We start from the raw sequence: 12971 nt of genomic DNA, 5'->3' as shown, positions 1-12971 counted from the left end.
TAGGGAGGGAGGACATTGGCAGTTGGGGGAATCTAGAAAGGCTTGGAGTATATAAAGTGGCACTTAATTTATACTTGATGGAAGTAAGGGAGTCTCTGCAGAGGAGGTGAGAAAGGAGGTCATCAGAGCCACGGTAAATGCACGGGGATGGGAGACGGAGCAACACATGTGAGGAAGGCCAGTCGCGCTACATTACGCAGTCTGGGAAGGAAAGTGAGGTAGAACTAGGCTGGAAAGGTTTTTAGGACCAACCTAATTAACACAGAGGAGCAGAGATGTTCCTCGATAGAAATTTCATTTATTTCTAAGTCATACTGTTGACTATCCATACACAGAACTGACCCCTGACCATCAGTAAAAACCCTTTAGTAATTCTGAGTCTGGGGCTGTGTGCAGGTGAGCCTCCTTCAGAGTACAATTCTCCTATCTAAGGTCTCTGAGCAAGCCCGAAGTATCACCTTGGTGCCCCAATGAGGCTTTTTGTGTGGAAGTCCACAGGTTCTAATTGGTTTTTGCTTTCACAAAGGCAATTAAAGGAAGCAAATCAACTGTGTTCTCTTGGAAATCAGAAGTGACCACAATTCACTTAGCGAAGCTCTGCTAACAGCCGAGGCGCTGCTGAGAACTTATCAAAGTGGCAGAACTTCCCTCCCCTTGCAGGAGGGCCGCCGTTCACACTGTCCATCCTGGCAGCCAAAACTTCCAGCCCACTTCCTCCACGGCCCTCAAGGAAGCCCATTTCCCAGCTAGAGGAGACCATTTCTTCCTAAGCGGCCAGCCCTTCCCTCCTCGGCTTAATTCATTAAAAGGGAACTCGGAGCTCTGGGCGGCTGGTGACTGTTTAAACAACAGCCCACAAGAAATCTGCCTGTTCCAGCTGTTAATGGCCAGTTAAGCTACACTAACAAGCCATTTCTAAGGAGCTGATTACTGGAGATCCCAGATTTAACAATTTACATAAAGCTGCTCTTCAGGAAAAGAGGGAACGACAGAGCCAGCTAGGTTCTCTGTCATGGAGTCCTAAGACCACCGGGTTTGGCGTCAGAGGTTCTGGGTTCAGAGGCCAGTTCTACTAATTAGTATATGTGTGACCTTGGCCAAGGCCCCTTTCAGGGGCTCCTTTTCCCTCTCTACAAAACAAGAGAGCTGGATTACACTATTTACATAAAATAGGTTCTCCAGTTTTTGGCAGCGAGGAGGCACGGTGGACCTGAGTTCAAATCCAGCCTCAGACACTTACTAGTTGTGTGACCCCGGGCAAATCACTTAACCCTGATTGCCTCAGTTTCCCCATGAGTAAAATGAGCTGCAGAAGGAAATGGCAAACCATACCAGTATCTTTGCCAAGAAAATCCCAACAAGGGTCCCAAAGAGTCAGACACGACTGAAAATGACTGAGCAGCAATGGAGACATTTAATAAATATGGGAGAATGGATTTTAGTTCTAAATCCCAGAATAACTGGTGAAGTCCCACGGAGGGAGCCTGTCATCTAGCCAGAAGGGAAAGTTTAATCTTTCAGATGCCTGACTGTGAATCAGAAATGACTGTAGATATCACACCAAAGACAGGTTTTCTCCCCCCTTAGGGGAAATCCTTCCAATTGACTGAGTTCAATAGTTTATCTTTGCACTGGGCAAAGGCAAACCTTTATGTAACCCTTTATAGAGTCATTGGGCTACGGCTCCTACCAGGGGCACAGCAGCCAGAGGTAACTGCTCTAACCCACATGGAAGACTGCGGAGGCTCAACTACCCTGACTTTCTGCACTCTTCCTGTCCTACATGAGGACAATTTTTTTTCAGGTGGCATCAAGTTTTTTACTGAAATACAATTTTGAGTTTTAGTGAGGCCTTTTGTTCTATATCATTGTAATTCCATGCTATACCTGTCATCAGTGAGCTTTCTTCTGTAACAGGATTAATAGAGCGACTGTCTGAGTGTATGCGACACTCCATACTGCCTGTCCGACAAAAAGGAGGTACGTTTTATTTCCTCATCTCTTCTCCAGCACCAGTTTCTTTTATTTATTTATTTATTTACTTATTTTTACAGACTGGATGTGTCAGGTGAGTCCATTTAGCAATAAGTCATCCTTAAACCTTAAACATCATCTCTCATTAGGTACTTCAGTTTTTTTTTTTAAAAAGAAGGTATAAATACCCTCTTACAAGTTAGCTAGATTTTTTTATCCTATGCTGTCCAACATCTTAACAATACAGTATGTTAGTGACTTCCTTCTTTCCTAGTAGGTCTCATTCATGCTGCCTTTTGCCCCTCATTAGAGATCCCAGGCAAAACCACACTTGGGATCTTTCTGAGAAGTGATCTCCCCGCACAGCACCACTGAAGTCTGTGGAGAGCAAGGACATGTTTTACCCCAGTCTCACTCAACCACACCACGATCATCTCTATTTTCTGAGCCTTCGCCTTGGACGTTCTCCTGTCTGGTATGCCCTCTCTGTCACTACCTCTACCTTATCCTTCAAGGCCCAGCTCCAAGCCCACCTTCTCCAAGAGGACTTCCATGACTAGCTCTGCCCACAGGGATTGTGCCTGGCTCTGAACATCTACTGTACTGTCTAATTGTTCAAAGGGTGTCTCCCCTCTCTAGTTAACTGGGCTCTTACGTTCCTCCAGGAGCCCCGGACAATGTGGCACTGTGGGGAGGGAGGGAGAAGACATAGTTCAGCTCATACAACTTCCAGAAGGTTCACTTAGAGCCAGTGTAAGAGATGGCCAGAAGCTGTGTGAGCTTTGGGTTAATCATTTCTCCTGTTTGAGTCTCGGTTTCCTCACCTATAAAATGCGGTTAAGTACACTCCCTACCTTCTAGGGTGGTTGTGAGGAAGGTGCTTTGTGAACCGTAAAGCACTATACAAAATGCTCACTTTGGCTGTTTTTACTGACTGGTGGAAAAAGCCAGTATTCCTGCGTTCCCCAAATTTCCTCCCTGATGCACCTTCTCTCTTTCCATTCTGGGGATGTGGTTTATCCCTGCCACTTGCCAGAGTGAACCCTGATGAGAGGGGTGACAGCAGTGACCAGACTTTGAATCTGGAGCTTGAGCATCTGGAAGACTTGGGGGAGAAGGCATGCAGCTCATCAGCGGAGCCAATCTGATATGTAAATCACTAAGGAAGAAAAAGCATGGGACTTCCACAATGCTGCTTTTAAGGAGTCATTTTTGCAGAGAGAACCATTCTTTTGGGTGGTTTTTGCAAGCCATAAGTTTCCCTGATTGAGTTTTCTTGTCTGGTAGCCAAAATGGTAATTTCATTGTGCAAGCTAACCAGTGAATGACAATGTGTCTCTACTGGAGGAACATCTGGGGATGCTTAAAACTAAACCACTGGAAAGTTTCATGGTGTGGTGATAAGCTAAACTGCCTCTATGCGACACGACAAAACTGGACCCTAAGAAGAGACAGACTCAAGCTAACCAGACAAGCTTGGCTCACAAAAAGCACACAGCCACAATTTTTCCTTTCTTGCATCAACACAGTATTAAAATCTCTTTTTTCTCTGAAGGTCCCATCCTTCTTCCTTCTTCACCATAAATACTGGCTATATGCAAAGGATCTGAGGGATTCAGAGAGGTTTGAGTCATCCGCAGTTGTGGATGCTCCTGTCATCAAAATAAAAGCAAAGCTACAGAGAAGGGCCTTCGATCTCTTTAATTAACTAATCTTCCTAGCCTCTTTCTACACAAGTACAACAATCACAGAATCATAAATTTACAGCTGTAAGGGACCTCAGAAGTCATCTGGCTTGAAGAGATTAAGGGAAGCAGGGTTGAAACCTGCTTTTTTCCAATGCATCATGATGCCTCCATAGCTGATGTTAAGCCAGAGATGACAACTAAAGTTTCCTCAGTTTTCTCATCTGTAGAGTGAGGATAATAACAGCGGGCACATTTATCTCCCCAGGGTGTTAAATGAACACTAAAGTTCTTTCCTTGATCAAGCCCAATGACTCTCCATTCTTGAGGCCCTTAGACGGGCCTCCCCATCTAAGGGAAGCAGTCTCCCAAGGTACCATATTACCTTGGGGAAACCCCAAAGGGAACTCCACTCAGGCTGAGTTCCTCTTCTGCCAGATGGCAAGTGGCACAGTTGTTAGTTTCCTACTCAAAAGGCAAATTAAAAAAGCCAAAAGCAAGTTCAACTAATATGGCATCAGCCAGTTAGCAGGAGCTTCTGGAAAAGCCAGGTGTGGCCATGACCACACCCTACCTACTGCCTCACCACCATGACTCTGCCGGTTTGGTTCAAACCTAATTACTGTCTGTCCCATTCAGTGGGCATGAGACCACAGAAAGTCAAAGCTGGACCACTCTGCCTCCCCATCTCTGCCACTTAGGACAGGAAGCAGGCTTCAAGGATCAGCTCAAGAACTGCCTCTTACTTGAGGCCTCTTAACAATCCCGCCCCCCCCCCCAATATCTCCACCTTCCTCCAGGCCAGAATTACTTTGCATTGATTTTCTATTAACTTATCTGTGCCCACATTGTTTTGCCCCATTACAATGTAAACTCTTTTGAGAGCAGAAATTGTTTAGTTTTGTCTTTGTACCACCAGCACCCAGTATCATGTCTGGGACATTACGGTCCCTTCATAGATGTCTGTTTAATGAATGAATGAATGGCCTGTGTGGGTCAGAACCCTTTCAGTTTAAAGATGGGAAAGCCGGAGGCTCAGAGAGGTAAAGGAATCCATTCTGAGTGCTGTTTGTTCTCCTCCTCCCTTTCCTGTGCCAACCCACGTGATCTCCCAGAGTCCACAGCAGGGTATCTATCTTGCGTTCTATGGCAGGCAGTGTTGCACAGTGGAAAGACCGCCTGCAAGCAGGGTCGAGTCTTATGAACCTTGTCTTTTCCAGTAGGCTTAGCCCTGGGCTCAGGACCCAGGCCATGCTCAGAAAACACATGATGAGCGACGGCTCTTTTCTGGAGAGGGAAGCCGGCTCGGGTCAGCGGGGGGGAGCCCTTGCTATCTGGGGCTGCCTATCTGCCACAGGTTTGGGCAAATCCCTACGTGTCACCTCTACCTGCCGGTGGTTCCTGCGTCTCTGGAAAATGCTGGGAGATGTTACTTTAGCTGGCTTACTCAAGGAAAGGCCATGTGCAGAGTGGACTGAGCATTGGATCTGGATTCAGAAAGCCTGTCTCAAACAGTAACTTGTCTCCTCACCTGTAAAATGGGATATACTGTAATTTTTAATTATTTTAATTAATTTCAATTATTAATTAAGATTACTGTTGTAATATTATTGGTGGGCGGCTAGGTAGCACAGTGGATGGAGTACCAGCCCTGGAGTCTGGAGGACCTGAGTTCAAATCTGGCCTCAGACACTTACTAGCTATGTGACCCCGGGCAAGTCACTTAATCCTAATTGCCTCCAAAACAAAAACAAAGACACAGTATTACTGTAATAAGTGATAACCTCATAGGGTTGTTACGAGGACCAAATGAGATAAGAGATGGGAAGGGCTTTACAAAACTTAAAGCATCGTGTAAACGTGAACTCCTCAGCTTTTGGCCCTGCATCTGACCTTGGCCAAGGGCTGTCTTCAGCAGATGTTTTGGGAGGTGTTCTTTCCCTCTATGATCCGCAAGCTTCCTGTTGCTAACGACAATAACATTAATCATAACATATTAGGCGCAATCATGACTATTTGATGCTTTGCTCACCTCTCATATGAAATCATTTATGGGCTCTTCTTGCATGTCTACGACACTGGTTATTTCCTTTGCTGTTACCCTGGTGCAAGGGTCTCATTACCAACTTCCTGGCTAACAGTCCCCAGCAGGCCTTCCCGCCTCTTGATTCACCCTTCAGATCACTGCAAGATTAACCTTCCTTGGGTATAGACGCGGTCATGCCATTCCATCGCTTGGGTTCTTCAGGGGCTCCCTACTGCTCACCGAGTGAAATCCAAATGCCCCTGCCTGCTGTTCAAGGCTCTCTGTGCCACCTTACCTTCCCAGGCTTTTCTTATTCATATCACTCCGCTCCACCAACTCCTCAATGTACTACTGTCTCCATCCTCCTGCTTTTCCTGCGGTCCATCCACACCGTGTCCTATGTCTGGAATGTCCTCTCTATCTGTATTTGCCTACTGAGATTCCTTACTTTAAAAATCTAACTTGAATGTCACCCCTTCCAGGAAGTCTTCCTTGATTTCCCTGGAAAAATTACTTTGCTTATATTTCACTAATCTTCCATTCATACAATATCATGTATGATGTTTGTCTGTCTTATTCCATCATCAAACTGGGAGCTGTAAGAAGGCAGGGGCCACGTCTTAACTCTCTACCTCTTCTAACACCAAACACAAGACTATCCACACAGTGAATGATTAATATGTATCTATTAAACTGAGCTGAATTTTCCCTAATAAGTTCCAGCTTGGAATAATTGTCTAAGCCTGCCAATTTCATTCTCCTCCTTTTCTTACTCATTATCTCCCAAGCCCTGAAATGTCCCCTCCCTCCCTCCTCTGGCCCTTCACAGCCAAGTTCCAGTGTTACCTCTTCCATAAGTCTTCCCTGACCACCCCAGCCTGCACAGGGCACACCTACCTCCCTTCTCTCTGAACCACCACGGCTGTGCAGCCACACCAGATTACAGCAGAGCCAGGAGGTTCTTAGACACGGCCTCGTCCAAGTAATGAGAAAACAGAGGCCCGTGGATGGAAAATGACTCGGCTCAAGGTCACACAGGCAGTCAGATCGTATACCGGCTGCGTGGATGCCCTATCTCCCCAACCATACTGGGCGTGCCTGTCTTCAGGGTCCAGGTAGTCTCTCTGTGTCTCCTTGACAATGCAGAGAAGCACAGAATGGGCACAGAGGTGGCACTCAGCAAGCCCTTTGCTTTGCACATCCTGGATGTACTACATGTAACATTGCACATTATTGTGTAATATGTGCAAAATGTGATACTGCACATTAAAGGGATTTGTGTCTACGTCGCATCCTCTGACCCTGAGTATGAAATACACAGAAGCAAGAACTGTTTCTTATCTAAACTTTGCATCTCCCCAAGTGCTTCCCCTGTGCTCTGCACACAGTAGTTACTTAATAAATGCATGTTACCACTCTTGTTACTTGGGAGCTGTCCAAAAGCCTCCACGCCAAAGAGCAGAAATATAAGCTCCTTGAGGAGGGCAGGTACTGTTTCATTTCTGTCTTCCCATCTCCACCGAACCCAACACACAGATAACGGTCATTGTGGAGCTTAATATATGTGGTTATCAAGGTATTCTTTATAAATGCTTCTTGATTGACTTATTGATCTCAGTTCCCCAGGAATGCAGTGACGGCCCCTTCACATACCATCTTGCCCCTCTCCCTCCAGGCAGCCAAGGCAGGAAAAGCCTTCATTTGTGCATCTACCTGAATACATGTCCCCGTACACTCCCGGCACAGACTACAGGACAGGGCCCACCGGCTCGCAGGGATGTGTGAGATCTTGGTAATTGGTTCCATCTTCTCTGGGCATCCAATGCTGACCTAGGCATGACACAGATAGAAGGGTTAAGGCAGGCCCACACTCCCTGCACTGCTCCCTTATATCAAAACTCACTTCTAAGAAGTGTCCCTTGGTTATGCCCACCGGACAGAGACCCTGCTCTCACTCCGCAACCTAGCTCTCAGGATTCCATTTTTACTATGCCAAGTTGTCCCTTTGTTCTCTGTCAGTGCTTCGAATCTTCCTGAAACAGTAAGAACTTACCTTTACATAGTGCATTGAGGCTTACAGAGGCTTTTTCTTGCACTGTTTTAAGGCAGACGGTGGGAGGATGACTTCCCTCATTTCACAGGAGAGGAAATTGAGGCTCTGAGGAGTTAAGTGCTCACATCTGACGAAGCTAGGAAATGGCAGAGCTGAGCTAACGCAAACTTAGGGCTCTAGACTCTAGGTCCAGCGGCCTGTGCACAGCCTTATGGTACCTTTACTATAGGACCTTTCCTCTACTACATCGCTGTCTTCATAGGGAGACACAGTGCATCCCTGACTTGACTGGAAGCTGCCTGAGGTCAAGCTATGTCCTCTTTTGTGTTCCCCTGCCACAGCTGACTCCCAGGGAAAGCTCAAGAAAGACTATGGAATAGCTTCGAGCTACAGGAGAGCATGGACTTGCGTTGCGCCTAGCACTGAACGATGCGCTCCTGTACACAGCAGGTGCTTAATAAATGCCCAGTGAAATCTTGGAAGTAAGGAGCATGGGCATGTTTCTCCCTCAAGCCAAGAGCCACTGGAAATACAGTGAGAATTCTGACTCCAAGAGCATAATATTCTCCTGGGGAGAGAGTCCTTGTCTCATGTGAACACAGAACTGGTCCCCGGAAAGAAGGCACAGAAAACATACCAGTCAGCTGACTTGCCGCGAGGTATGGGATTTTTAAATGAAGCAATAGCAGCTTCTACTTCTGGTCGCAAAAAGTTGTCAGAGAAAGCATCACCTGATTTGGACGGCGCTTCCTCTTATTCCACTACAGACCCAATACCACTGAAGAGCTGAGATCTTACGAAATGTGGAAAATAGCCAGGAATGCCACAGTCCATGCCCTTTTAGTCAAATAGGCTATAATAGTTTCCTGTTCAGTGAACACTGCTTCTCTCCATTTCCATTCAATTCAGCAAGCGTTTAAGGGATTGAAGTATCTGCCATGGGCAAGATGTGCTGGGTGCTGGAGAGAAGCAAGAGAGCAGGGGAGGGACACAGGCAGACCTTCATCCCGGGAAGATTTCTATAAAGGATGGACTGGACAGGGGAGAGAGACCTAAGAGGCAGATGTCACAATAGTAAAGGGACTTGATATGGTTTGTGGCTTTTGAGTGACTCATTCTGAACAGGAGAGGATCAGGAGTCACCCTCAACACCGAAAAAGGCTGGACTCCCAGAACTTGCCTCGGTTGGCTTGAGCCCAGATCTTATCCCTAATCTAACACCCGCCCCTGTCCCTAGAAAGCTGACAGTGTGAACAATTCTCTGCAGGCACAGTGCCTCCCCTACGGCATCCCCTGGACAGGGAAGATGTTTAATAATAAAGACCGAGTAAAGGGGCAAAGATGACAAAAGATGGGAATGGTCATTGTTGGAGAGTCTGGGGAGAAAGACGGGCACATTAATACATTGTTGCTGGAACTGTAAAGTGGTCCAACCATTCTGGAAATACTCAGAGCATGAATAAGAATGTTTACACCATTTGATCCAGAGCTGCCACTGTCAGGCACATACCACGAAAAGGGCAATGCTAAAAAGAAAGGCCCCACATACACCTATACACAGCAGCATTTCCTTATAGTATTAAAAAGGAGAAACAAAGTAGATGCCTATCAACTAGAAATGATTCAATAAGTTGTGATAGGTGAATATCAATACGCCCTAAGTAATGAAGTCTGCAGATAAGGATGGGAAGGCTTATATGAACTGATGCAAAGTGAAATAAGCAGAACCAGGAAAACAACCTATACAGTGACTGCAACAATGTAAACAGGGGGAACACCCCCGCAACAGTCAGAACTGAAGGCTAAGAAATGACACTGACCAAGGCCGGCCCTAAAGGACTATGAGAACTGCTTGTTTACAGCGATGGGGAGCCTACTGGAGCCCTGCTTATACTATCAGACTTTCCTATATGTTGTTTAGTTTTGTTCAACTTTTTTCTTCTTTATTATGAGAAATGACTCTCTCAGAGGAGGAGGTAGAGGGGTATGATTGGAAATGTCGGAAATACAAAAACAAAAACTAAAAATGTATTCTAAAAATAATAAAAGCTGAGCGCTACCACTGGGGGTATGGCCTGTCTTGTAGAGAAAGCTAAATTTAAGAGATCTGTGACACCGGGTCCCATCACCAGGCTGCCCCTGGAAGCACTAAGAAAGGACCAGGATTACGACTCTCTTCTCAGAATTAATTCCTCTCAACCCCCAACCCCCAACTTTCTCCTCCTGTTTTGCCACCAGGGGTCGCTTGTGGTCCTGTCACCTTTTATCTAATGAGGTGTTAATAAATTTAGCTTAAGGGATGACAGAAAAAGCTCTACTCTTTTTCAGCTTTGTGGGAAGGCGAACCCCACAGGTCACAACAAGGGAAATTCAGGATCTCTTCAAGACTTCAGGGAGGGGAGGAGGGAGTCTTCCAGGCAACTACACTTCCCTATCCCCCGGGGTTTCTAACAGACAGGCTTCAAATACCCATGGGTAATCACCTCCAGTTTTTCCACGGCTTCACAGGTGCCTAGGTTATGATCTCTATGAGCCTAGGGCCCAGCAATGCTGCCTGCCTCCCACCCACACCCTCAGACGAAAAGGAATAATCTCCCCAAGTAAAAATGGATGCATCCATCCAAGGAGCTCGGCATGGAGATTTCATCTGGGAGTTGAGAACTTTGGCCCAGAATGGGCCAACGGTGACTTTACCCATGGGTTCTGCAAAATGACAATGCGTGAAGGCAAACTTTTTTAATGTCTTTGCACCCTCAACCCTAACACAATGTTTTGCACATAGTAGGTACTTCATAAATGTCTGCTGAATTAAATTATGGGCCTTAACCACTTTGGACTAACAAGGAGTTACAAGGCCTACCCGAAGGGACCTCAGAGGCCATTTCATAGCTGAGGAAATGGAAACCGAGTCCCAGAGAGCGCCTAGCCCAAGGTCACAGAGGTAATAATCCAAAGGCCTGAAACTTGAACAGGGGCTTTCTGACTCCAACCTGTCCACTGTATAAGTAGGACAGAACACTCAGTATTACTGTCGTTATTATGGTTTTTATTTTTAATATTATTAGTCCACTAAGCTGGGGGAGGGAAAGAGTGGGTAAAGAAGGATCTTTACCTCTCTAGAAGGAGCCCTATAGCTGGGACACCTACATAGAATACAGCAGCCTCGAGAGGCGCAGCTTCACCTTCTTAAAAGAGGCAGGAGGCTTTAGTGCCAAGGAGCAGCCCTGCCCCTAAGGGCTGTCACTCCAATCTCTGGCATTTGGCCTACTCAACTTTCACTCTGTTCCCAGGGCCCCAGAGCCAACAGGCAGCAAACTCCAGTGCGGCCTGCTCGACCAATGAGCAGCTGGGCTGGTGAGGCGGGACGCTGAGCTCGGGATTGACTGGGCAGGGGAGGAGAGAGGTCAGGCCCCAAGGTGTTAGGAGAGGAGAGATGGATGCAGGGACTGATGGATGACTCAGCAAAGCTGCAGCTACCTTCTCTTCTCGGCCCCTTCCCCCACCCCCACCCTCCCGGAAGTTTCCAGAATCATTTTTAGTCTCTGATGGAAAAAGCTTGAAGGGCAGTGTGTCCCAAGTGTGACAGAGCTGTCCTGAAAATCCCTTCTTTAAATCAGAGACTGTTAGAGACGGAAGGGGCCTCATTCTCCTAATTTGTAAAGGAAAGGGACTGGACTAGACTATCCCCAAGGGCCAGAGAGGGGAAGAAATTGATTCTGAATCCCACAGGACTTTAGAAGTGTCACTCTGAACATCACCTTACAATATATTATACCGGCTTCATTATATTTTTTACCTTAAACACGTAGTACTTTATTCACTTCTTCCTGTTTTATTAACTTAGAAAAAATGGGCGAGAAAATGTGGAACTGTGGTGGAGCATGCCTCCTCTCCCTGAGTAGAGGTGGTGGCCTACAGATACAGAATGAGACACGCACATATGATGGCACCCCATCTTAATCTGATTAGCATAACTACAATTTTTTGTTACAAGGGAGGATGTTTATTGGGAAATGACTGACTGTGAGGGGAAAAAAGGTCAACAAGTTTAAAAAAAGGAATCAAAGCAACTCTGAACTGAAGGAGATCTTGCAATGGAAGAGAGCCTTGAAAGGACGACAAGAAGCTGCTGGCGAAAGAACGGCTGTGACCCTGCCATAAGACCTCAGGTTCAGAGCAAGATGAGGCTCAAGAGCCTGAACTGAGGCACAGAGAGGTTACGCAACTTGTCTAAAATCACACAGGGATCCTGCACTCCTCCCGCAGCACCACGCTCCCTCCTGCTGATTGTCCCCGTCACTCAGTCATTTCAGTTGTGTCTGACTCTCCGTGAACTCATCTGGAGTTTTCTTGGCAAAAGACACTGGAGTGGTTTGCTGTTTCCTTCTCCAGATCATTTTTACAGATGAGGAAACTGAGGCAGATGGGGTTAAGTGATTTGCCCAGGGTCACACAGCTACTCGACCCCAGGGCCACTGTTCTGTCCACCTACTAAATTAAACATCCCTTGAGGGAAGAGACTTGTATCTTCTAAAGACTTTGTGTCTCTGCCCACCCTGGCTGCCCCCCATCCTCTGGCCACAGGAGGTGCTTAAGAAAGTTTTAGTTTTTTTATTTTAAAGAAAAAAAAAAAGGTGGCACAGTGGATAGAGTACCAGTCCTGGGTGCAGGAGGACCTGAATTCAAATCTGGCCTCAAACACTCGACACTTACTAGCTGTGTGACCCTGGGCAAGTCCCTTAACCCTGACTGCCTTGCCAAAAAACCAAAAAAACAAACCCTAGGTAATTCAATCCAATCAGCTGAACCCAACATTAAGGTTGTATTACGCACCAAGCACTGTGCTAGCCGCTGGGAGTACACAAATATGGAAAAGAAAGCAAAATTCATCTAAGGTCACACAACTGGTTGTAGAGCTAAGCCTTGCACTCAGGTCCCTGGCACCCTATGTGTTTCCTACTTTCCTCTATCCCCCAGCACCCTTCCCTCCCAATCAGCGCAGAGAACCCAGCATGGAAATGATGGTTCAGTGAAGGCTGCTCTCTCTCTGACCTGGACAAGATCACCCTTCCAAACACAGCAGAAAAGAAGTATTCTGTCAGCAAATAAATCTTTTCTTTTCCACTCAGGACACTGCCTTGCCTGATTTCCCTTTTGACCACTTATCTGGCTGACCTCGGACCCTCAGGTAGTTCATAGTTCACCCAGGTGGTCTCTTGACAAAGAGGGGTGA

At 46.5% G+C, this 12971-nt stretch overlaps 1 protein-coding gene across 2 annotated transcripts in view; it reads right to left on the bottom strand.

Moving 5' to 3' along the window:
- Positions 1-12971, bottom strand: part of JADE2 (jade family PHD finger 2) — a 180228-nt gene that overhangs the window by 35203 nt on the left and 132054 nt on the right. For both annotated transcript variants that reach the window (XM_036750294.1, XM_036750295.1), the window contains exon 8: positions 7399-7515. In XM_036750294.1, the coding sequence (XP_036606189.1) occupies positions 7399-7515 (117 nt within the window). The remainder of the gene's footprint in view (positions 1-7398; positions 7516-12971) is intronic.

The sequence above is a fragment of the Trichosurus vulpecula genome, chromosome 3, assembly GCF_011100635.1.
Source record: "Trichosurus vulpecula isolate mTriVul1 chromosome 3, mTriVul1.pri, whole genome shotgun sequence".
Classification (NCBI taxonomy): domain Eukaryota; kingdom Metazoa; phylum Chordata; class Mammalia; order Diprotodontia; family Phalangeridae; genus Trichosurus; species Trichosurus vulpecula.
This window is presented reverse-complemented; position numbering and strand designations above follow the sequence as displayed.